At 46.1% G+C, this 24,285-nt stretch overlaps 1 protein-coding gene across 6 annotated transcripts; it reads left to right on the forward strand.

The window, feature by feature from the left end:
* Nucleotides 1–849: 849 nt before the first annotated feature.
* On the forward strand, nucleotides 850–24,224 carry RHOF (ras homolog family member F, filopodia associated). 6 transcript variants are annotated; one of them, XM_072351539.1, is made up of 6 exons: nucleotides 850–2,031; nucleotides 13,257–13,999; nucleotides 14,260–14,347; nucleotides 19,134–19,243; nucleotides 19,699–19,833; nucleotides 21,806–24,224. In XM_072351539.1, the coding sequence occupies exons 2-6, from the start codon at nucleotides 13,835–13,837 to the stop codon at nucleotides 21,968–21,970; spliced, it is 663 nt and encodes a 220-aa protein (XP_072207640.1). In that variant the 5' UTR covers nucleotides 850–2,031; nucleotides 13,257–13,834; the 3' UTR covers nucleotides 21,971–24,224. The 6 variants fall into 6 exon arrangements, 1 of the variants encoding a protein (XP_072207640.1); XR_011905457.1 differs by lacking the exons at nucleotides 13,257–13,999; nucleotides 14,260–14,347; nucleotides 19,134–19,243; nucleotides 19,699–19,833; nucleotides 21,806–24,224 and adding exons at nucleotides 2,200–4,585; nucleotides 4,805–6,375 and having other exon boundaries at nucleotides 913–2,031; XR_011905458.1 differs by lacking the exons at nucleotides 13,257–13,999; nucleotides 14,260–14,347; nucleotides 19,134–19,243; nucleotides 19,699–19,833; nucleotides 21,806–24,224 and adding exons at nucleotides 2,200–4,585; nucleotides 4,808–6,374 and having other exon boundaries at nucleotides 913–2,031.
* Nucleotides 24,225–24,285: the final 61 nt, after the last annotated feature.

Raw genomic sequence — 24,285 nt, forward strand, 5'->3', positions numbered from 1 at the left:
GAGGCACTTTTTGTGCTCTGTGGAAAAGCACTGCGTGTCCTTTTTCTGTGTGATCCGCACCGAGCTCAGCCTTGAGCAGGACTCCTCGCTGCGTACGGTCTCTCAGCACAGCTGCACAATGCTTCTTATAGCTGCTATATATCGCTTTTTGTTGCTTTTTTTTGTTGTTGTCGTCTTTTTTTTTTGTTGCTTTTTTTTCTTTTTCTTGGTGTTTCTTTTATGCTAAGCCACAGCCATACAAAGCTCCGTAACCATCCCACCATGATCTGCTTTTGCCTTGCAAACTGTACGGGAGAAGTGGTGATACCAGATCAGTTCTCTATATCCGTATTTAAAAACAAAAGCCAAAACAACAACCATTTAAAACAAAAAACAAACAAAACACCAAAAAAAAGCATAACATCACCTTCAGAGCTGCATTCAACTATGGTGCGTGGTGAGTACACCCTTCTGCCCTCAGAGGAACATACGGACCAGGCCCGTGTTACTGTCCTGGGCGAGGGATCCTAAGGGTCGTGCTGGCGGTCTCCTTCTCCTCAGACACATCTACAAGACCTCAGGAACGTCCTTTTTTCAAGGAGGGATTTCTTTCTGCGTGGTTGTCTGCAGAACTGTTCCTTTTGTGTGTGTGTGTGTGTGTGGTTGTTTGGTTTTTTGGGGTGTTTTTTTGTTGTTCCGTGAATCCATGGCAAGAGGCACAAAAGGGGGGGGGGAAATGTCTGCCTGCAGACTGTGAGGACTGTAGTTGGTTTTAAAAGAGGCGAAAAGGCGGTGGTAGAGGTTCCCTTACATGTTTATCCATCTAATTACAGCAGATGGAGGAAGAAAAAAAAAGCAAACAAGAGGGAAGGGGGGGGCGATGAGTCGTAATGGCGGATGTCTCACTGAAAAGCACTGTAAAATCCTTCATACCGAAGCAGTGAGGTGGAGAGGGGGGGAAAAAATGAGGTCTGGAAGTAAATCCGAAGTGAGGGAGCTGCCTTCCAAGTGAGGGACCCTTTGCCGCCTGAGCGCTACAGTTGGAGAGAGCCGTGACGCAGCTGGTAATTCACAGCGCTTGTGCTTTAGTGCGGCCACCTAGCCCGCAAAACGGCCTCCCCGCCGAAGTCTGGTGCTTTTATTGTGTGAAAGCCTGTGGAGAAACAGCGCCGGGAAGGGCGGCTGGTGGCTGGCAGGGCGCTCCGGGTCGCGCTCGGTGTTGTGTGAGGGCGGCCGCCATCATGGCTTCTTCTTCAGCGCCGCGTTCTCCTCAGCGCTGGCTCCCTCACCGCCTCCCGACGCTCCGCGTCCCGATCACTGCAAGGAAACGGCCTTTTTTGTTTCCCCCCAGCCCCCCCGCTTTTCTTTTTTTTTTTCCTTTTTTCCTTTCTTTTTCTCTTTTTATTTTCCCTTCTCCTTTCCCCATCGCTTTGTGAGGGGTTGTGGAAGGAGAAAGAGAGCAGGGAGCGGCGCACAAGATGGCGGCGGCGGGGAGCGCCCTGCGGCAGCGGGCGGCGTGGGGCTGGCGGCGCTCCAGGCGGGGGGGATGGGGGAGGACAAAGGCAGCGCGCATCCTGCGGGCTGGGCACCTATAAATAACGCAGCCCGCCCCTCAGCCTTTCTCCCTTCCCCCAGCCGGTTTTATAAATACCAAAGGCTGAAAGCAGCCTAAATGCTGAGGGGGATAAAAAAAAGAGGAACAAACACCACCCCCCCAACTGTAAAATGGGGGGGGGGAAGAAGACAAGCTAATGAGCAGTTGGAGCCAACGTGCCGGGGGAGCGCTCCCCGCTGCCGTCACATGGCTCTGCGTTGTTTTCCTCCTTCTCCCCCCACCGCCGGTGCTGCAGAGCGGCGGCTGCCTCCGCCCGCCCGTGGCCGCGGATGGCGGGGAGGAGCCCCGCGGCCTCCCCGGCCCTCAGCCCCGGGTCCTGCTGAGCTGCTCCCTCAAATCAGATAGCAAAGCCCTGCTTCGGCGGGCGGAAGGCACACAAAGCCCACCTAGAGGGGTGCCTGGGCCAGGCCATGCAGCCCAGCGGTGGGAGGGATGAGGTAAGTGCTGCCCGGGTCCAGTCGCGCTGCCGGGTCGGTACACCCGCACCGAGCTGCCCTGCGAAGGAGGTACTGTGGCAACAATGTCAGGTTACGCTCGTTTCTTAATCTTTTATTTTTTACTTCTTCCTTCTTCCTTTCATCCCCATCCCGTCTTTGGTCTCGAAGCTGTTGTCCACACAACACAGAACACATTTCCAAAGGGAAAAAAAAAAAAAAAGAAAAACTGCAAGGCTGGGCTCCATCCCTGCACCCTGCCCTGCCAGCAGCCATGATGGGAGCGCTGCTGGAGCCCCTTCTACCCTCACATGGAAGAGACGGCGGCGTTGGTTAAAGCAAACAGCGATACAGTGCTCCTCTGCTGCTCCTGGGAACGTGGGATGCCTCCTGGAGTGGGACACGATGGCCGGAGTGGTGCTGAGCTGTCCTGGGGTTTGCAGGGTTCTTTAGAGCTGTGCTGCAATATTTCAGCCGCTTGCATCATCGTGAGTTAAATCAGCATGCAAAGCCATTAAAGAATTGGCTGACTGAAATAGCACCGGCCATGAGCTTCCCTGGATTTTAAGCTGACGTTTAAATAGATCTATGGATCTTAATGTCTGCATTTTAAACCTCAGTGTTGGTCTGTTTAACCATGAAGCAAACTAGCTCTGCCTAATGCAGCACAGGCTTCGAAATTCAGCCAGCCCATAATACTGTGGGAGCTCAGGCAGCTTTGTCTGCACTCGCACCTCTCTGCGCGTCTCTGCAGGACCGTGACCGCTGCTGTGAGCAATCCATCACCGCTTGGACGGTGCTGGAACCCCCGGCTGCTCCCCAGCACGCACCAAGGCCCACACCAGCCAAACCCCACAGGGTAAAGCAGAGCCAGAGCTCTGTGTGGGTCCTCAGCGCTTCTGGAAATGGCTTTTGTAAGTCTGAACTGAAATTTTCTGTACGTTTGTAGGGTTTCTAAATGACTGTAATGTGTTGTTGAAAAGCAACCGAGGCGGTTGAGACCAGTTGTGCTCCCTGGAGTGGGTGGTTTAATGGTCAAACCTCCTATTTGAAAAGAGAAGCGTTCTGGTACAGCGTGCTTAAAGCCCACAGAGGTCAGAGCAGACTTCCAGCCTCTGGTTAGGCTGACCCTGGTTTGCTGCCCGAGCCTCTTCAGAGAAAGAATGAAATCTTTCAGGGGAAAGGAAACAACGATTTTTTTCCTCCAAATGGCCCGTGGTCACTCCATGCACATTCTTAAAGCGGTGGGGGTTGTTCTTACCCGCAGCGTCCCTCCACTGTGTTGCTGAGTCAAAAACTCCGACGGTAATTATTTTAGTGCCTATTATCAATAAGAAGTTGTTTAATTTCTTTGGCAAAGTGCTGTGACTAAAGCAAATTAGATAGAGAGGCAAAGTGAAATAACAAATATGCAGCCGCTCTGCCAAACAATGACTGGGACTGTTTACAACATTTTGTTTCAGACTGGTTTGTACACAGAATCCTTTCTGTTGAAGGTCTGCATGTCACAATCTGCTGCTTGTGCAAGCAGACTGGATTAGCAGATTATAAAGGACAAAAGGGACCCAGGTTTGTCTGGTTTGACTTCCTGCATGATGCAGGTCATAAGATATTCGGGCATGTGCTGCTTGTTTCTCATTAGAGAGAATTTAACAGTAGCGTACCTGTATCTTACAGAAAAGATCATGGCTGTGATTTTTAAAATGGCCTCTGAGAGCAAAGTAAGAATTGGCAGACTGTTTCCATGGAAATCTACCTGCCAGATGGAATTAAGATACCTTTTAAACTGAGCTTTGTCTGCCTTCTGCTTTCAGTTACTGACGCTGCTGTACCTCGGTCTGCTCGAGTGAATGCTGCGTTCCAGGTTCTCATCCCATGGAGCTGTATACAGGCTGATATCCGCAGATTTCATGCTCCCATTGCAGATTTGCAGAGCTCCCCTCGGGTCCAGACTCACCGACCCTATAAACTTTGCTTCTCTGTCTCCAGTTTTTCACCGTTTGGATCAGGGCATCCAGAGCAGGGCGGAGCATTCAGCAGCGATCCCACCCGTGCCAGCAGTGTGCTGAGGTTTCTGTTACGCACCCAGGGATTACTCCCGGTGCTCAGCCGGTTTTCCTGCTCTGCTCCTAAATGCCATCCAGCTCGCTCCTCCCGTGGGACTGCATCTGTCTCTGAACAGCCTGACACTTGGCTTTTAAGGGCAGTCCTTAGGCAGCACCGCTGCTTGCAGTGGCCTTTATTTACTTTATTTACATCCTGCTGTTGCTCTTCCATGTCACCCACAGGCCTGACTGGTAAATATTTAATGTTTTCTTACAGTTCATTGACAAACACCATTTCTGTCTCTGCTGTAGGAGTGTCCCAGTTCCAGGTGTGTGCGTGCCTCAGCTTTGTCAACACTGAGTCAGGAGATCTGATCTACGCCATCTCCCACCACACCCATCCATGGGAGGATAGCCCGGTGCAGGAGCTGGCGGGGAGCCACGGGGCACACTGAAACGTGTGCCTGCTCCGTGTCAGACAGAGCCATTAAATAGCGTGGGGCCCAGACCAGGTAGTTACAGCACCCATAAAAGAAAGATAACAGCTCTAAGACGCAGCAGTGACAGCTGCACTTTGAGATATTCCTATTGGATGGATTTTATTCCATGTGATTATGCCGTCTTGATCTTATATTGTCTAAATGCTTCCCAAGGGTTGAAGTACAGCTCTCTCTAGATGTTCCCTACTAGTGATACTTGCATTTATCACCTAACTTCTGTTTCTCTCTCAGCAGCTGAACTCACAAAGCTGCTTCTCCTGTGCATTTGCAGACAAATCCCTGCAGACTCCTTCCAGTTCCTTCCCTGTTTGGCTGGGCAAGGAGGCAGCATTGCCCCTAGTGGGAGCTGAGACTACCTGCCTATCTGCCAGGGCACAGTGCTGCCTCTGCTGCATGCTCTGCTCAGCTGTTCCTTCCAGTCCTAAACACGTTTGGGATTTCTTCCCCACTGACAATTTCTACTGAGGTTGGAGGAGGGAGGGGAAAAAATGACAGAGAACTTCTAGGAAACCAGGCTAAAAATATCAAAGGACTATGGAGCTGGAGTAGACATTGGGCATTTGCCTGTTCAGGGTTTTTGGGGTTGGTTTGTTTGGGGTTTTGTTGGTGTTTTGTTTTCCTATTTTTAACCTTTTCCTAAGTATGGCACATCATACAGGCAAGGAATTTCTCTTCCAAAGTATGCAGCTCCTGACAGATTTTAGCTGTGTTCCAGCATGCTCTGCAGATGCATGTGCTGTATGCACATGGGCTGTGTGTGCTGCATAATGATGGGGAACCACGTTCTGCTGAGTGGTTGTGCCTGAGTACAAAGAGAGATACCATCGTATGCAACAGGGGAACAAACATTTCTTTTGTTTAAGATCCATACAAGTTTTGATGGACACGTTGGGCATTTGCCAGGGCTGGCTTTTTTCTTTTCCTTTTAAACTACATCTGTTCATTTTCTTTCTGGTAGTATTATGACAAAGCCACCTCTGTAAAATAGGTGGCTCGTGCTTTCAGAGATCTAATCATTCTTGAGCTTTTAAAGAATAAAAAAAGCTGTTTCAAAATCTGAATTGCAGAATGTTTTGTGTTGCTGCTTGCCATTGAAATGGAGCTGCTATTGAAATGCTGTGATCCCATCGGCACGTACAACCCGTTATTGTTTACAGGACTTTCAGGCTTAATAAATCATTAAATCAAGATGGCTGGCAATTCTAATCAACATTCTAAAGCTGTCGGATTGCTGGACATATCTGACACTCACCAGGCTTGAATCAAAAGGACATGAATATAGAGTTAAGTAATCTGAAAGGATATTTGTGCATTAAAGTACCTGTGTGCCTGGACACCTATCATTAAACAGCTTCGAAGCGGCGGTAGCTGGAGACCTGTGAGCCTTTTGAACAAACGCAGCATGCAGAGGGAACGTTCTCATTATAAGTGACGGAACATAAAATGTTACAGCCAGAAAAGTGATGACAAAGATCAAATGGAATGAATTTAGCTTACAAATTGGAGCATTTTCCTCTAGCAGGCACGATGCAAACAACCTATGGCACAAAAGAAAGGCAGTTTTGCCCTTGACATTGCTGCTGTTGCTGCCGTATCTGCAGTCAAGGATCCTTGTCTTGATTTATTTTTGTCAGGACAGCTGGGAGTGCCCCAGCTGCTCCACTAAGCCGTGGTTTTCAGCCGAGTGGGCCAGAACGTGCAGAATTAGCGAATGCTGCGCTGTCTCTTGCCTTTCTGCAGGGCTGCACAGCAGCAGCTCCCAGTTGCTAAGCAGCTGCAGAGCCGTCCTTGCCTTTGCTACCAATCAGCTGTGCGAGGGGAGCAGCACGGGTTCCCCTTGATCGGCAGAGAGGAGCTGGTTGCGCGAAAGCACCAGCAGTGGCCATTGCAGAATTGTTTCTTTGCTGGCTGGCTGCTGACCCCCTGGCAAAAACACTGGTGTGAAGCAAAGGGACACTCGACGGACCAGGAGCCAAGGGAAGGAGGGAGGGCCAGCATATGTGCACAGCAGAGGTTACAAAGGCAGCAGATCATAGCAGAGCAGGGGGCGCATGCTGAGGAGAAAGAAATGGGAGAGAGGCCAAAAGCACAGCTCAGAATAAAAAACCCCAGGAGGAGAGTGCAGCATATGGAGGGGAGAAATAAAGCAGAACTGGCACAGCCTGTGAATAATTGAATAGAAAACACAGGAGGAGAGGAAAGGAGCTTGATTCATTACTGCCCTTCACTGTGCAGAGACAGCTACACCCGGGAAAAGGAGGTGTGGAACACAACAGCATCTTTCATGTTTCTCAGTGGACTGTAGATTCTACATTTTGACCCCTGCCATTTGTGGCTTTCTCACTGGATGGCCCAGCCCCTGCCTTTTGTTTAGAACTGATTCCTGCAGGCTCTGCTCTTATCTGCCCCTTGTTTCTAATTTAGTTTCATACTTGCTTTAGCTTTTCTCTGTTTGTTTTTTTTTTTCAAGGCAAGCCTTAAGTCCAAATACCCTTTCCGTACATTTGTTCTAACCTTCAGGAAAGCAGGCCATTGCAGATCCTGAGCAAGTTGGTTTCCACACCATCCACAACACCACTGCTGCCATTTTCCCCCTCCAGGAGCAGCCGATGCAGAGCAGTGCTTGCTCCATCCCTGGCACTCTGGCTTGCCTTTTCCCTGCAGACCAGCCAGCCGCTTGGGAAGATGCTGCTCTCAGCATCTAACGAGTGGTTCCTGTGGCATGAAATTATCACAGACTCCTTCTGTATTGCGTAAGAGGTGTAAAAAAACTGTCACAAACATCTTCGGGGTTACTGTGACCAAAAGACATTGCAGTCCCACCACTGTTCAGCTGCCCACATGAAAAAACACTTGATGGTTCAGCACTTAACATGCAATTGGCTGCCGGGTGCTAGCAGAGTTGGGAGGGTGGAAAGGACTTTGGCATTTCTGCCCTTGGATCCTCCAGGCTCAAGGGGCACATTTCTATGGGAATGTGGGGGAGAGGAACCAAAGCCCCTACAGTTGTTGCCTTACCTGTCCAGGCCTGGCATGCCTGGAGGCCTAGGGCTGAGCATGCTTTTCCCCATGTCCAAAATCGAGTCCTAAAGGGAAACCGAGGTCCCCACACAATCCTACAGTGGGAAGGGTTCGCTATTTGTGTGCATGTCTATAACAAGCTAATAAAAAACTTGACAGACGCACCTCTGGATATGTTTCATACTTGGAAGATTTCAACTTAGATCTCTGACTTGGAGTGATGCTGGTTTTGCATCCATTTGTCTGGAGTCTTTGAGCAGTCACAGCCTACACTATTGTGATACTGATGATCATTAAAGGTCTGGGGGCTCTGACACTTTCCAAGTAGTGTCATAAAGGGGCATTTTGAGCATGACAAGAGCCCTAAATTTAATTAGAATCTGCCTGCCTTAAGAAACCAGAGCTGCTATGTTAATCCCAGTAAGGAACTGGGAGCTTCACAGTGTGCCTGCTGTGACAATACAAGACAGGAAGGACGAAGCATGTGTGGGAAGAGAGAAATGCACAGGAAATGCTATCAGGGGCAGCAGGATGACATAATTAGAACTGAGTTCATTTCTCAGCCCCCTGAGTTACTCACTAGCCTGTTCTGAGCCTTGCTGGTTCTCTGTGAGGTCTGCTCTCAGCTTGGCTCAGACTGCTCTGTACCTTTGCCCAGGGATGCTCACACGTGCCACAGACCTCTCTGCTTCTCCATACATGAGCTTCCATCCAGATACCAGCAAAGCTGCTCGGCTCTCCCTGTGTATGTAGCACTCAGCAAAAAGGGGGCAGAAGTTATGGTGTGTCCCATTAGAAGATGAGCAGAGGATTTCATCTTCTCTTCAGTCGATGGTTGCTGTCCTCCCTAGGAAGTTTGTACCAGCCACATCTGAGAATACACACTGGGCACATGGATGTCGGTGCCATACACTGCTCAGCAAACACCTGCTTTTATTTCATACACAGCCCTCTCTCTCACAGCTCACGTACTATCCTTGTCTTCTCCCCCTCTTTACTCACATTTCTGTCCAAAAGCTAGGAGAGCTTCCAAGGCCAGGTGCCCAGGAGAATGATGGTTAGTGGATCGCTAATGAATCATTGCTTAACTGCTCTAAAAACTTGTGTCGTTCAGCTTTCATCCTACCTCACACAGTGGAAGGCATGTTTAGCAAACCAGACCCAGCATCATCTAAACATGTGGTTCTCAAAATCCTCTCAAAGAAGCATAGCTAAATCTATTTCAGGTATGATGGAATCTACCAATGCATAACCCAGCAAGGAAAGCCATTTACAGCCCCTTTCCCTCCTGACAGACTACTCTCTGCTGCAGACTTCAACATAGAAAAGCATCTGAAGCAGATGAATTTCATGCAGTTCCGTAGCAGAGCTCTCAGCACTCACATGGCCACCAACAAGCCTGCGCATCTCTCCTGAACCCACTTCTGACAGTTCCCATGGTGAAACCAACCACACACAACCACAGATCTCGCCTAAGACAAAGCGTGTTGGATCCTTCCAGATTTGCTTTCCAGCATAGAGGTAGAGGATGAGATCCAGCATCACCTAGCTCTGCCAGCAAGCATTGATGAATTCCTCACCGTCCCTCCAGGAAGCCATGCAGCACATCTAGGAGACACAGATCTGCGGGGCCAGAGGCAGGGAGGTGTTGGCAGACACTTGCTCATTTCATGCTCTTCAGAAATTAGTCATTGTGCTTGATGTTCCAGCACATAGAATGATCTTAACTTTGCTTTACCTGTTTCTGTTTTCAACTGAATTTGGCTTGAGAATTCATGCTTCAGTGAAGTCCAGAAGACTTAACCCTTCTCCTACGCACCTCCGGTGTCAGGCTGAGACATTGCTATGTTGATTTATATACTTTTCAAATTCTTAGGTTATTTTTCCACTGCTGCAAAGCCAAGAGCTCAAGTTTTAATGAAAGGTAAAATTCAAAATACAGCACACTGGCCATGCATGTATCAGGTAAGCCAAATTTGGCCCGCATGGTTGGCATCCCTGATTTAAAGCATACCAGAGAAATACCCATGAAACAGTATGCACTCCCTATAAATAGCTGCTCTCTAGGTAGCAGTCAAGCTGTGGTTTATGGACAAAAAACAGTCCAAACTGTATCACAGTACCTGAATATTCTCTGCCTGCTTCTGCTGAGTTGTGTGTGTAACTTGGCCAACACCTCCCATTGCAGAGAGTTGCCCTGTTTTCTTTCACAGCCCTCTGAACTCTCTGGTAGCATTTGGACAGGTTTTATGTAGAGTTTATTGAAAGATTATTGCAGTGATTTACTGCATGCTACTTGAGCCAAGTGAAACAGGAATTCTAGTCCTCAGGCATGAAAAGGCAGAAAGGAAATTTTCTTATAGAAATATAATTTTTCCACATTACTTAATAGTCTAGAAAGTTAATGTGATTTTACTGGAAAAAAATATACAGTTCCCACTGAGCCAAACAAGAATATAATAATGTTTTAGGTTGGGTTAAACCCCTCAGAAATTGGCAGGTGTCACAACCACCTTGCCTTCAGTGAAAAAGGCAATTGAGATCCCTCCTGAAATAAGGGATTTGCATCAGTAGTGGCTCCTACACAAAAACCAGGCACATGGCAAGGTCTGAATAGACTGTGAATCATGTGGCCCAGGGGATTTTTCTGGATTTTGTGGGCGGGAGTGTGTGCGTGTAAAATATCAGGCCACAAGGACCAGATGGTAGAGCTCTGCATGTGCACAAGGAACAGCAAGTAGCACCACAGAAATGGCTACTGAGATGCAGCTGAAAGTCCAGGAGGGTGGGAGCTTTGATTTAGAGGTTTCCTGTGTTGAGCGAGAGCTGAAAGAAGCTCAGGACTGTGAGCAAAAACACAACTGAATAAGCAATTTAATACAGCTTTTCTGTAAATAAATGGATTTGCCTTGAGTATGTACTTTGCTTTGCCATAGCGTTTTCCTCTCACACTGTCACCAATAACTTCTTTGTGTGGGCAGGGCACACAGTTCACCTCTCCTACATTATAGTTCACCCTTCTCTGTCTGCCCTGACAGCTCACACCGTAAATTCTTTGGGACTGAGATTATTCTTTACGTTTTGTGCATTACAAACAACTGTGGCACTCACATAACATTGGAAATTTACTGGAAATTCACTCTACTTGCATGTTAAATCCCGTTCTTTAGGGTCTGTCTTTCCTGTGGAGACTATAAACACTTCAGGACTTTATGTCTTACTCTATATGTACACGCTATAGCTCAGTGGGAATTCATCAATGATAACACAAAGTACTATCACTGTTAATCTTTGAAGACTAGCATTTAAGGCTTTACCTCATTATACACATTCTTAATTAAGTTTATGAGTATTTCTTTGACATAAGTTGAGCACTTCTTATTATAAATTTTAAGCCTCTATAAAGGCAGGGTCTGTATTATCAAGAAGAAAATTCTTAAGTGTATTTCAAAGATTTCATTTTAAAGACGCTCAATAAAGAGCGGGTACCCATTCCTGTCTCATTTCTAATACCATATAAACTGATAGCATGAGGATACAGCAGATGGCATTTGCTGCTGCTGCTCTCTGCAGTTGTGGCTACAAGGAAGTACCATCAGTCTGACACTTTGCTGGCTAGCTAAAGTAGTCATATTTTCCATTAAAAATATCACTGCAAGGCATACATATCAGCCTAATAGCATGCACTGTGACACAGCTTGAGCGACTGGAAACTCGTAACCTCAACAGCATTTGGAGTTCCTTTAAATGAAAAAATGTAATTATCCAGAATATTTTGTCGCAGCCATTAACATACTTACTATTAATAACAACTTTTCTTACCATTATGCTTCTCCTCCCCTATTTGATTCTCTGTAGTCACAAAACTCGAAGGCCTTTAGTATTATTGTATCTCTGTTATCTTTTTTAAGCGCATTATGAAGGACAGAGAGACATAACATGAGCACATTGGTATTGCTTCCTTAGGAGGTCAGGCTAATGGCACACCTGATGTTCCTACACAAAAACAACCAAACTGTCCAGCTGGTTGGAACACTTTTCCTTGAGTGCTATTCTGAGCAATTTCATCACGCAGTATCTAAATGGTTATAGCTTCGATATTAAACCAAATGGAGAGTCTTTTTCCTGAAAACTAACCCACATCACCCATAAATACCATCTAAACTGTTAAACCATCTTCCAAAAGCCACTTATTTCCAGCAGTTTTCCTAGGCAGTGTGCTTACCTTTCTCTCCTTCCTATTATTTTTCTCAACAACTGTGAAGCACCAAACACATAACAATAATGGAACACAGATATCCACCATACCCCATTGCATCTCTGATTTTGGTGCACTCACTGTACACAGACTCTTAGGACTGCAGATGTGTAAGCTTTTGATGACACAGAACTTGTGCCAAAATTGATGTATAGGCCAAAACCGGAGAAGTACACTTGCAATTAATAGTAATTAGATTGGAATTTCACTAATAGAGGGTTGAATTTTTGTCCATTTAAATCAGTGGCAGAATTCCATATTAGATTTTACTTTTCAGTCAGCAAAATACGCCGCTTCTGCATGGTACTTTTTATGTCTGAAGAACTGCAAACCCGTTAATTAAAAAATAAGCATCAGAGACACTGAAATGCTGTGTAATGACAGGAAGACTAGCAAGTCTATTTGTTGATCATACCCTAGTACACTTGAGCCAAGTTCAGAAGAATTGCTTCAGTGTAAAACAAATCGCTTTTAGACCATTGATTGCTATGCAATACCAGAATGTCCTCAGCCCCTGCATCCTTGAGGAGCTGACAGCTTTTGCTAACTTGCAGATCAGATATTAAAGAAGACGGTTCATACAGGATCTTTTTGTGTATCCTGCATACTCATGTCAAGTATTTCCTCAGTAAAATGGCTAGCTTTAAACAGATGTGAGATTGGCTACCTTTTTCTTTCCTTCTTAATTTGAATTATATGACACTTTGTAGGGCATTTGCATGCCCGTCCTCCCTCTATCGCTGAAATACTTTTTTCTTTCTGTTTGCCCTGCACAAAACGCAGGGCCTTCCTTCAAGGAAGTTATTCCCAGACACGAGGAGCGCAGTTGCACTGTATTCAGTCTGGAAGGCCATCTAGTGACACAACTGTGCAGAACTGCAGAATGGCTTGGGTAGGAAGGGACCTCAGAGATCACCTAGTTCCAACTCTGATTGACAAGGGGAAGAGAATGGGCCTGAAGAGGGACAGAGCAGACCTGCACTGCCTGTGGCTGCGTGAACTCTTTGCAGGGTGCTATGTTCTGAACAGAAGCACTCAGGGCAAGAGTTAATGGCCTTAAGCTGTGCCAGGGGTGGTTCAGGTTCAGTATTAGGAAATATTTCTTCTCAGGAAGAGCCCTGGAATGGGCTGCTTAGGGAGGTGATGGAGTCACTGTCCCTGGAGGTGTTCAAGAACCATGAAGATGTGGCATCGGGCACAGGGTGCTGGGTTGAGGTTGGACTGGATGACCTCAGAGGTCTTTTCCAGCCTGACCGCTCTTTTTGAGAAGCTGATCCTAATATTCGACCTGAGCATCCCCTGGCACAACTAAAGGCCATTACCTCTTGTCCTATCAAGTAGGTGTCTTCAGGATTTGACATCTCTGTAACTAAAGCGTATCATTCTGTTTGACTTTTATGACAGCTCACCCTGAACACAAAGCACCGGGTACAGCAGAAGACACGCAGTTTGCCACCGCCCCTCCCTGTGCCCCATGCAGATGTGTTGTGGAGGTACCTCAGGGCTCTCCTGACCTTCAGCATCATGCTTCCCTCATCCGTCAGCGCTTGGATCCCCTCAGCGCAAAATAAAAGGGCACGACGTGTGAGATCCCTGAGGAAATAAAGGAGGTCTGAGGGGAGGGGGCCGCCACAGGTGGGAGAGGGGCACGAAGACCCGAAGCGGGTTCGACGGAGGCTCCAAGGGGCGTCTTACAATGGAGGCCACACGGCGGCCTCAGCGCCTCACCTGGAGGACGGACGCGCAGTCCCGGACGGCGTGCGGAGGCTTTGGGTGCCGCGTTCAGCGCCGGGCCGCCTCACGCCTCCTCGGAGCGCCTTCCCCGGGGCACGGCGGTGTCAGCGCGGCCCCAAGCGGCGCCCGGAGCCACCTGAGGCGCCCCGGGGCGCGGCCAATCCCTGGCAGAGCGCGGGCGGTGCCGGCCCGCCCCGGGGCTCCGCTGCGGAGCGCTGTCCCGGCGGCGCTGAGCCGCGCTCGGCTCCATGGAGGCGGCCAACGGAGCTGTGCCCGACGGCACGGCGGGAGGAAAGGGCGGCAGCGCGACCGCGCCGTCGGGGAAAAAGGAGGTGAAGATGGTGATCGTGGGGGACGGCGGCTGCGGGAAGACGTCGCTGCTGATGGTGTACGCCAAGGGCGCCTTCCCTGAGGTGAGCCGCGAGGAGGGCGCGGGGGCTCCGCCTGAGGGAGCCGAGCAGCAGCTCAGCGCTGAGGGGCTTCAGTCAGAGCGGGGCGGCCCTGAAAGCCCGCGGGTCTGGGTGAGGGGAAGCGCCTGTAGGGCACGAGGGCGGCCTGGGGGCCCGGGCTGTAAACTGGGGCCGTTCTGAGCTGTTCCCCAACACCACAACACAGCCATGGCCTTGCACGAGTGTCCCTTGCCCATAACTTGAATTCTTTTCCCTGTTCGCAGCAATATGCACCGTCTGTGTTTGAGAAATACGCCACCAGCATCACCATTGGCAAAAAGGAGGTCACCCTGAACTTGTACGACACTGCAGGTAGGGCCTTTCCCCCCGTTCTGACAGGTTGAGCTGTGAGAGGCGTTTCTTTGGGCACTTCTGTCATGGCGGTTCCAGCCCAGGTTTGTTCAGTGCCGCAATGACCCCGTTTGTTAGGACATTGCATCACATTGCAAACATATCTGAAGGTATTAAACCCAGCTCCCACAGTCAACCAAGAAAATATTTTAATCTCCTGCCACGTGTGAGCCAATAGGAAGGGAGAAAAGAGCTTTGAAAGGGAGAGAAAAAGGTTCAAAATGAAAAAGGCCTTTGCGTTAAAGGTTACTGGGGAGAGCTGATTGTTTGGGTTGATAACAGGAGCTCGGGACTTAATTTGTGATCATTTTCACGCGGTCCAATTTGTGGGTGGAGCCAGGAGTTGGATTCGATGATCCTTATGAGGGTTCCTTCCAACTGGGGATGTTCTGTGATTCATTCAGACTTCCCAGGCTTTGCTGTCCGGCTGCATTCCAAACAGACCCTAAAGTTGGCATACACTGCGTTTCAGCTCCATGTAAATAAATCATGCTGTATTCTGCAGAGTTGTTCCAAATTAACGCCATCACAAATAAGAATAGAGTGCAGTCTCATGAGACATCAGGAGGTGCAGATGGCACTGCTGGCCAGTTGGCAGGGCCCTTTACCATGAGTGAACAATCGCTTTCCATCCCCTTGTCTGGAGACCTTGAAACCCAACATACTGCACCTCACAGGAAAGCGTGATGGCTGCCAGGCCCCTGGCATAGTTATAGTTCACAGATGTGTCATGCTCTGTGATTCAAATAGCTTCTCATCCTCTCTGTGAAGGTGGAAGTGGTGCTGTAGGAAGAACTCTCTTGAGCCCCTACTTAAATTCCATCCTGTTTTTAATGAAACAAAACTGATGTCAAGTTCCTAGGGTTGGAATATAATAAAGAGCTGTGTCTTTCCCGGAGTTCAAGGGGAAGCAGCAGATGTGGGAGCTCCTGCATTTTGCATTTTATTCTGAAAGATCCCCAAATCATTCGTATTATTGTAGGATCATTTAAACGGGATTGGAAGGATATTAAACTATTTTGGAAGCAAAGGGTTTCAGCTTAATGTCATGCGGAAGTGGATGGAAGGAGAAAGCAAATCTGTTCTGAAAAGTGTCACTGGATCTTATTCATACACCTACTGCAGAAAGGACTTTGGTATTTTTAGGATCCAGCTAAGAGCAGCACTAAATAGAGCCGCGTGCACTTAGCAGCATGGGAAGGTGAAGGACAGGTTCAGCCCTATGAGCTGTGTAAAGTGAGAAGGACTCTTTGTATTGTTCAGCCCTGCTCAGTTGGAGGTTTTGAGCTTGCCCTACTTTCCAAAGGAGGAGGACATGCACAGACTGCCTGAGAATCAAACATTCTAAGGTACAGAAGGTATTTTTTTCTTGGCGAGAATTTTGGTAGCAAGCCAACATTAATGAGTTAGTCTACAATATGCTTGAATAGTAATTTTTTGAAAGACTCTCCTGTTCTGCTGCTCTGCCTTCCTCATCAGAGACACCTCTTGCTGTTGCAGGAAGTTGGTGGTATATATATGCAATGCATAAAAGCTTTGTAATACCACTTGTCTGCAAACAGGCTTTGCTGCTGCATATTTAATTAAAAATTGCCATTGCTGGCCATGTTCAGAAAAAAAAAAAAAAAAAAAAAGGAATAAAATTAGCTTGGAATTGTTTATATTCTAAGGGAAAAGCATAATTGATGCCTTAGCTGCAATTCAGATGCAGGTTTCCATTTCTGATGCTGTTCAGTGCAGGACTTCTCAGAACAAAGCAGTAAGCTGTGCTAACTGGGGAGGAAGCGGTGCCTCCTGTGAGCTGTGGGAGCTCGCTCTGAGTTGCAGGAAGCATGCTTGAAGCCTCCAGCAGGTTTTTTCAGGTCTCTAATGATAGATGCTCTACTGCATCAGGCCTTCAGGAGCTGGTACATGCAAAAGTAATTTTGCATAACTTTGAAAGGGAGGGAGTGCCTGAAATTGAAATGTTTTCCCCCATCCAACTTAAATCCTATTCTGCTGCTTTTATTCTTGCCAAGAAAAAATTCAATTTCCCAAATTTTTCTGAACTTCAAAGTGAAGTAACACAGCTGCAAGCTGATAACTGTGTTCTCGTGGAGCCTGCAAAAGGACACGGAGAATTTGGTGTGTATCTGTGAGGGCTCCCCTCCCTGTGGTTACATGTTGAATTGAAATAATAAGCATAAAGTGTTGCACTGACATGTATAGGAAGTGGTTGGCTGGTCTGGGTGACAGGATGTGATGCTCTTCCTTACATACTGGCTGTTGGTGGCAGTGGACTGTGCTGCTGTAACTTGAGCAGCACTTATTGTGTCATCTTTGGCAAAGCCCTATTCTGTACTTTATTTTTGTGGACACATTTTCCCAGCTCATAAAGGCCTTTGGATTGTTGTCTCTGGCTTTCCACAGCCCTGAGAGGATGGCAGGCCTGGAGCTTTTTTTCATTACTACATCACGATACAGTATTTTATGTGTTACAAAATACATCTGCTCAACGCCAGTCAATCCTGCTGGGTCTGTTGCCACAAGCCTTGTGCAGAGCACTGCAGGACAGGACCTTCAGCACCCAGTGTTTCAGCGCGCCCTCATGCCCACTTCATGTCCACCTCATTTCCACCTCATGTCCACCTCATGTCCACCTCATCCTCATGCTGCCATCAGGAGTGCTGACAGAAATACCATTTATGTTGAGTGTGCGTGAGAGAGAAAATGCCACTAATTAATTGGGCCTAAAAAGAAGTTATTCTCTATTGTTAATTTCTCTGCAATGTTTGCTGGAGAAGAAAGTGGATCAAAACAGGCACACTGGGCTGAGGATTTCCAATGTGAGTTATCTCTGAGATAGAACAGTTCATCTCTCCCAGTGGTGCGTGTGGCTGCTGAGCTCCTGTGCAGACTGAGCAGTGAGCAGGCTGTCTGGGCTCTTCTTTGGTGTTATTTAGTGGAGGAGGAGGAGGAGCAGGCAGACATGAGCATACATAGGAGACCAAGACCTGTGGTTTCATCACTTCCCCTTCTCTCCCTCCGGTGACGCTTGAGGTTCCACTTGCCACCCAGGGCCTGACAGCAGTATGCCAGAATTCGATCATAAAGAAGTAGCAAATTTCAGGTGAATTCAGCTGGTCAGGCTTTAATGCTTCTTTTGTTTTTGAAAGCTGTCTCTTATGCTACAATGAATTGAAGAAGGCAGTGAAGTCACAGATGTGCTCAGACATAGGCATCTATTCGGTACATTCAGTAAGTACTTAGGTTCAGCCTTCTATTCCTACTAGAAGACCTAAATCTGTGCCAAAAGCTCTGACCACAAACTGAGCAATTTTATGGAGAAGTCTCACAGGCCCTTTGTGCATTTCATCAGCAGCACTTAAGGACAGGCTATGAAAGGAAATGTTCTCAATGAGGTTTTGGTGAGAGAGATGTCAGTGCTCAGCCACAGCCTGAGCTGAGTTCTGCTACATCCACAGCACCTGAAGAATTGTACTTGAGCTCTGAAAGAATAGCTTTCCTCCTTCCAAGGGAGAGCTGCAAGTATCAGGCCCTAATATACATCTAACAAACCCACTTTTGGGGGCACATTTTACCTCATTTCATGCTCTGCGTTTAAAATTTCAAATATGTATAGAGCTGCATTTTACAAAGCAATACTGAGACATTTAATTTCTCTGTTTGCTTACAGAACTGCACAGCTAGCTTTAAAGATGAAGGTAGTGTTCATGGTACGGTCTATTTCTGTAGTTTTTGACTTAAAAATACAGCATGTTTACATCTGATCTTTGAAGATACCTATCCTGTTACCCTATCCAGAAGAACGTGTTTTTAGCAGTACATGCTGACTCCAAACAGGCCAGCATGGTTTGTTCCAAGGGGCTTGTCCTGTTTGTCTCACAGACTGCCAGCACTAACTTGGAGGGCCTCTGGATTTTTCAAGATACCCTTCTAGAGGGCTGAGAGGCGTGAAAGTGAGCAGGGAAAATCATACACAGCACGTAACACTGGAGGAAGTTAGGAGAAAAAAGTGTTTGGCGCCTGATATGTTTAATGCATTTAGAGGATTAGCTCAACAACAGAACAGTAAATCGGTTGCAAACAAGAGAGTGGATTTGGGAGAATAAGAAGGGCTAAGCAGTAAAGTCTTTGTTCTGCATGTCTACACAACGTGCATAATTTTGTTGATTGTCTGTTATTTTTGTATTAAACCTTGAGGGATCAATACTACTTTGCTTAGCACCTCACCCATGGAGCTTGCTGCTCAAATGCAGAGAACAGTCCAAAGCTAAGATTTACACGTCTCAGGCAAACTGAGCCATGGTTTATCTGGTGAGATAACTGCAAGCAAAGGGGAAGACTATGGGTCTGAAGTAAGTTAACTACTTCTAATCAGACCCCGTGCTGTAATAGCACTAATTAAAAGCATGAAAAATTTTCTAGAGTTGAGCAGCATCCCAAAGATTGGTGGTAAAGTCCTGCTTCAAAGAGTTGAGCCTGTTCTGTGTTGGTGCATGTCTTGTAAAATCAGCAGTTGGACAAAGCAACCTTATTATCATGTTTTATATTCTAAAGGATCTATTTTGTCAGTGAAGAAGGATAGCCTGCATTTAAGGGAAGGAATTTTACAAGCATGGACATTTTTTTCAGTCTGTGCCACTGCAGTACCCTTGAACTCAAGTATTTACCTTTACACATTCCCATCATACTGCTCGTTAAGGATAGAAATTTATTGTATTCTAAAACATTCTCTGTGTTCCAGGGCAGGAGGACTATGATCGGCTGCGACCACTCTCTTACCAGAACACAAACGTAGTGTTGATTTGTTACGATGTCATGAACCCCACCAGTTATGATAATGTAGCAGATAAGGTAAGAGCCTTCCATAATTATTTCAGCCTTTTAAATGAATTGCATACGGTTGATGCAGGACAGGATGTCAGATTAAAAAAGCTGATGCTTTTAGTAATCCTGTACCCAGAGTGTACAGATGGGCAGATCATTCATCATGCGCTGAATTGAAGGTCACAGACCTGAGACCCAGAACTCACCTCTCTGTAGCTCTTAAGTGCTTGGAATTGGGCTTGAGGATGCAGTACACTAAAAAGATCACAGATCAACTGCAGAATCACTGCTTTATCTGTAGTGATGTCACACAGTCATTTCAGATTCAAGTGTACTTCCAGCACGTGCACATTTAACTAGGAGAGAACTGATATAAGCAACCACTTGTCTGTGGTAGGATTTTGTAGTGTTCCAAAGCAGAAGTTAGCGTTCCTGTACATAGAATCAGCAAAACAATGCAAGTTTTGTTTTTCTACCATCAGTGGTATCCTGAAGTGAATCACTTCTGCCAGGGTGTCCCACTGGTACTGATCGGCTGCAAAACAGACCTTCGGAAAGACAAAGAGCAGTTGCGAAAGCTCAGGGCTTCTAAGCAGGAACCCATTACTTACAACCAGGTGAGCATAAGTGCTTTTACAGCATTGTTCTCTTTGCCAAAGTTGAGACATTTTAAGTGTTCTGCATATCTCAGGATCATAGAGTGTCTGAAAGGGCACCATTTGCTATGCTGTCTAGGCTTACTATACGTCTCCCCTTGATTTCCCTTCACTGCATTATTACTGTTATAAATTTGTAGGCCTCAACAGGTTTCTTGGACTTCCTTTCTGATTTTTATCATAATACATTGCTCCCATCGCTGGTACTTTGTCTGGGGTTGTGAGAAAGAACAAATGCTAGGATACACATTAAAGGATTAAAAATACTGATTATTCTGGAATAAAAGCATTTTGCAAACTATAGAGAAAGAAGCCTTTCCAAGGACAGTAGCCAAAACATCTGTGAGAGTTCTCAACCAAACTTTTCTTGGAAGTATCTAATCTAAGAAAAAAGCCTACACACTATCAAGTATTTCCAGCTTAAGTATTACCAAGTATTGAGACACAGCTGGTGTTAGGAGATGACATTTCTGTCCCAGGTACAGGGGAAACAGGCAGTGGTTGAACTGCTTGTACCAGGTCACTTGAGATCTTTCTGCTCTGGTCTTCTACTTTTTCATTATCAAATACAAAGCCATCTTCCTCCTCTCATCTCAGAGTATGAACAGCAGCTGTCTAACCAAGACACAAGTCCAGGAAAAAAGGTTAAGTTCACTATGACCTCGAATGAATCACTTGTTTCTCTGAAGAACATGAAAAGAACCTGCCACAGCATCACCATTAAATCATGCTAGAACTTAAAGTTTGTCCTCCTTCCTCACAGGATGCCTGTCCTCTCTCTTTGTGAACAGCCACAGATTGTCCCTCACTGGCATTAATAATTCCCTTTATCACCCTCTCATGAGGTTCAGGACAAGCAACAACCTTCTCTGTGGAGCCAGCTGAGGCATCACATCTGGCACTGTTACTGCCACAGAACAGTATGCACAGAACAGATTCTCCCTCCAGCAGCTCATCACATGAATGCTCACAGAAGAGGTGAAGCTCACCAGCCCAGACCTCCCTTTGTCGCCTAGTAGAGCCCTCCCATTCCCTTTTTCTCCCTTTAAACATACACAACCTCAGTCTTTTACAGCTGAGAGCATCTCTAGTCATGCAATGCAGTACTTCTGATGTCAGGCACAGAGGAGCTGAACAGTATCTGTCAGCACTGCAGCTTGCAAACAACTGCAAAGAGACAAACTTCACTCAAATATGCTGAAGGAAAACCCCCATGTATGGAAGTCTGGGTGCTCGAGTGACCCCACTCCCAGCTCATAATGACTAAATACAGAATTTGTGAGTTGTGGATTGCAGGTCTGAAATTGACACTTGAAGGCTCACAAGCATGCAAAACTGGGGCTGACTGCAATGAAAGGATCGCAAGCAAAGTAAGAAGTAGCTGTGTTTTCTCTGTAGTGACTTCACACAATCGTGATTGCATGCAAATGTTTTACATTCTACTGTTTCCACTGCATGCATTTCGGTGATGTCTGTAGGCACTCATCTGCATGTACTATGACTTCTGCTGAGCCTTTGTGATGCATTGAACTGGCAGTCAGGATTCCTGCATGTGCACCAACTAAACAAAGCAAGACTTTGGTCCAGACCGTACTGTTACATGTGGCATGCAGTGCCGAGGCTTGCAAACTAATCATGACATTGCATGTTATACCTGAAAAAAGATCCTTCTTGTAGATATTTTCACTTGAGAATCTATTAAAGAAATACTACTTCTACAGTATTAGATCAACTTAGGAAAAAAACCCAAAACCAGCAACAATACTTCAGCTTATAACCAATGCACTTACACTAGCTCTGTGCTCACAGGAGGCAGTTTCTTGTGGAAGATGACCTCATGAAGATGTGCAAAGTAATTCCTCTCTGCTTCCATCTCACCTTCCTTTTCTCCCCACACATCAGGTTTATGTCTTTTCTTACCTGTTCTTTCCAGGGAGAAGCAGCTTGCCAGCAGATAAATGCAGAAATTTATCTGGAGTGCTCAGCAAAATGCCGTGAAAACATAGAAAACGTTTTTAAAGAAGCAACAACTATTGCATTGAGTGCCATGAAAAAAGCCAAGCGCCAAAAGAAACAGAGAGTGTGCTCAGTGTTATGATCTGGACTGCAAGAAATCATTGACAGCTATGAACCAAGTTACTCAGATTTTAGCAAGTGCGGAAACACTTTTTTTCCCCCAGGACACATTTTGTATTCCTGCAATGATTTCTATTTTAAAATTTTAATACTTTTCAGGTGTTTGGGTTTTTTTAACTTCTTATTTTTCTTTAGATTTAAAACCTTTTGCCACATTGCTCTCACAAAGTTCTCAAGGCTCTTTATCAAGGCTCTTTATCAAGGCTACCTGATGCTACACGTTCACCTGGCTTTTGCTTCTACCAGCAAGCCACAGTCGGGTCTTGGATTGACTGTTTAATCTGAAGTGAACAGTGACTGCTACTGCGTGACTTCGTTTTGTTTGTTGGTTTTGTTTTTCTCCTCTGCAAAATTGTAGCTTATTGTAGCTACAGTTCAGTCTCTTCCAGGCAAAAAACCTCACATCTTTCAGAAGTTTTGGTGGAACAGCCTGTCTACCAGGCACCTTAGAATAGGCAGGAATTAAGTTCTCTATTGACACTCCCAAAGTAATTTACTTGGTGGCAGTAGTGTGAGTTAGCATCAAGCTGCTGCCACAGAGTACAGCCAAAGCATCCACTCACTTCCTCTTGACTCCTGGGCCAACTTTGCAGAGCCGACCCCTTTAGAGGTCTCCTTGCAAAGCCCAATACTGTAGCATTGGTATTCATCACTGAGATATATGCATCGGTTGTGCCGATATTTAATATTTAATGCATGGAAAGTTACAAGTACTCCAGTCAGCTACTCTGTGCAATGTCAAGTCCATTTTGCAATAAACACACATATTAAATAAGTTATATATGTATATATATATGACATGCAAATGTTTGTGTGTGCTAGGGGGGAGGCAAAATACTTTGCTTGGTAACTCACGTTCATCAACTGGTGAAATCATCTCTGCTGCTCTAAATTAAAGTTTCCCTTTTGTGCTGAAAGCGACAGCTGAGCGTTTAAGGATGGTGGATGCTCCTGCTGAGCAATCTAGTGCGAGTGCCTTGAACCTCCCAGTTCTTTTGCACGTTCTCTTGCAGTGAAATCTCAAGTTCCAGGAGCAATCTGTAGTCATGTGAGCCATCTGAGTCATGTTCTTTTTGAGGCAAACTAAGGGAGAATATACAGGACTGCTTTTCTATGATTGTGTCTTGCATAAAATTAACAAGATGATATTTTGCCATGAAGCTTGGGCAGTGCACGCCAAGAGCATGTTACTAGAAAACACTTCAATGTAGAGCCTGATAACTACGCATCATTCAGGTTTCACACAATTTTAACCTCTGCTGGTGGAAAAACTGTTTTGGAATGAGCCATCGTTATTATCTTACATGCAGGATAAAACCTTGATCCTTGAAATCTAAACTCTTATTTCCCGCTAACTTGTTTTGAATCAAGAAAGGTGATCCAAGTTTAAAATTACAAGCTTAGAGATTAAGGAACAGTAAAACAAAAAAACATCATCACACTGAAAGTTACCACATCTACCCTCAGCACCACGGCCAGAATCTTTCCTTGCTTTTATAATCCCAGTTTCTCACGCTGCAGAATTCAAGTGATTTGCTATACACAGGGCTCCCTCACCTCCTGAGTGCCAGGTGACTGCTGAGATCTGCCAGGTTCTAGCATTGCTCTTGAAATAATTCACATTTCATAAATGGAGTTCAAAGGACAAAAACCAACCTCACGCAGCATGCAAGATACAGCCCAGCTAGTGAAAGTTGCTCAAAATCTGGAAACTGAAACTCATTGCTTGTGCCCACACGATGGTGACGCTGTGAGGATAAATTTACTGGCCTTGCAGAAACAAAATAACTGGCTGGAAAGTTTTAAGCCTATGGTGCGTGCATAATGCTTCATGAGCATCCGTACTGGAAGATGGGCATAATTCGCACATTGCTCTGCCAAACCAGGTTCTCCAGTTGGGCCCTGTGTAAGCTCAAAGGGAGCTGGCACAGCTGAGAAGCACACTGCATACAGCAGCTCACCAGGCACAGATGTTAAAGCACTCAAACAAGCTTATTCAGCTGAGTAAGTTTAAGAAGCACAAGGAGTTAAGCAAGATGGGAGTCTTTTTGTTCTCAGCCATCCCTTCTGAACAAGTGTTTACATTCTCTTAACAACTGGTATCTAATGAAAATATTTAATGCTGCTTTAAGGCCTGTCTTCACCTCTCAGAACAGCACTGGAGCAAAAAAGAAAACAAAACTGAAAATAGGACCTGAAGTGCAACTGCACTCACAGCCAACGATCAAGAGCATTTGCAGGAAAAACTGTCTCAAAAGACAAGCCAAAGGGGAGCGT

The sequence above is a fragment of the Excalfactoria chinensis genome, chromosome 16 (assembly GCF_039878825.1).
Source record: "Excalfactoria chinensis isolate bCotChi1 chromosome 16, bCotChi1.hap2, whole genome shotgun sequence".
Lineage (NCBI taxonomy): Eukaryota > Metazoa > Chordata > Aves > Galliformes > Phasianidae > Excalfactoria > Excalfactoria chinensis.

Excerpts from the sequence above, each read along its gene's own strand:
- RHOF (XM_072351539.1), top strand. The coding sequence starts at position 13,835 with ATGGAGGCGGCCAACGGAGCTGTGCCCGACGGCACGGCGGGAGGAAAG. Across the intron at positions 14,000-14,259 it reads CCAAGGGCGCCTTCCCTGAG|CAATATGCACCGTCTGTGTT; the intron begins GTGAGCCGCGAG and ends CCCTGTTCGCAG. Across the intron at positions 14,348-19,133 it reads GAACTTGTACGACACTGCAG|GGCAGGAGGACTATGATCGG; the intron begins GTAGGGCCTTTC and ends TCTGTGTTCCAG.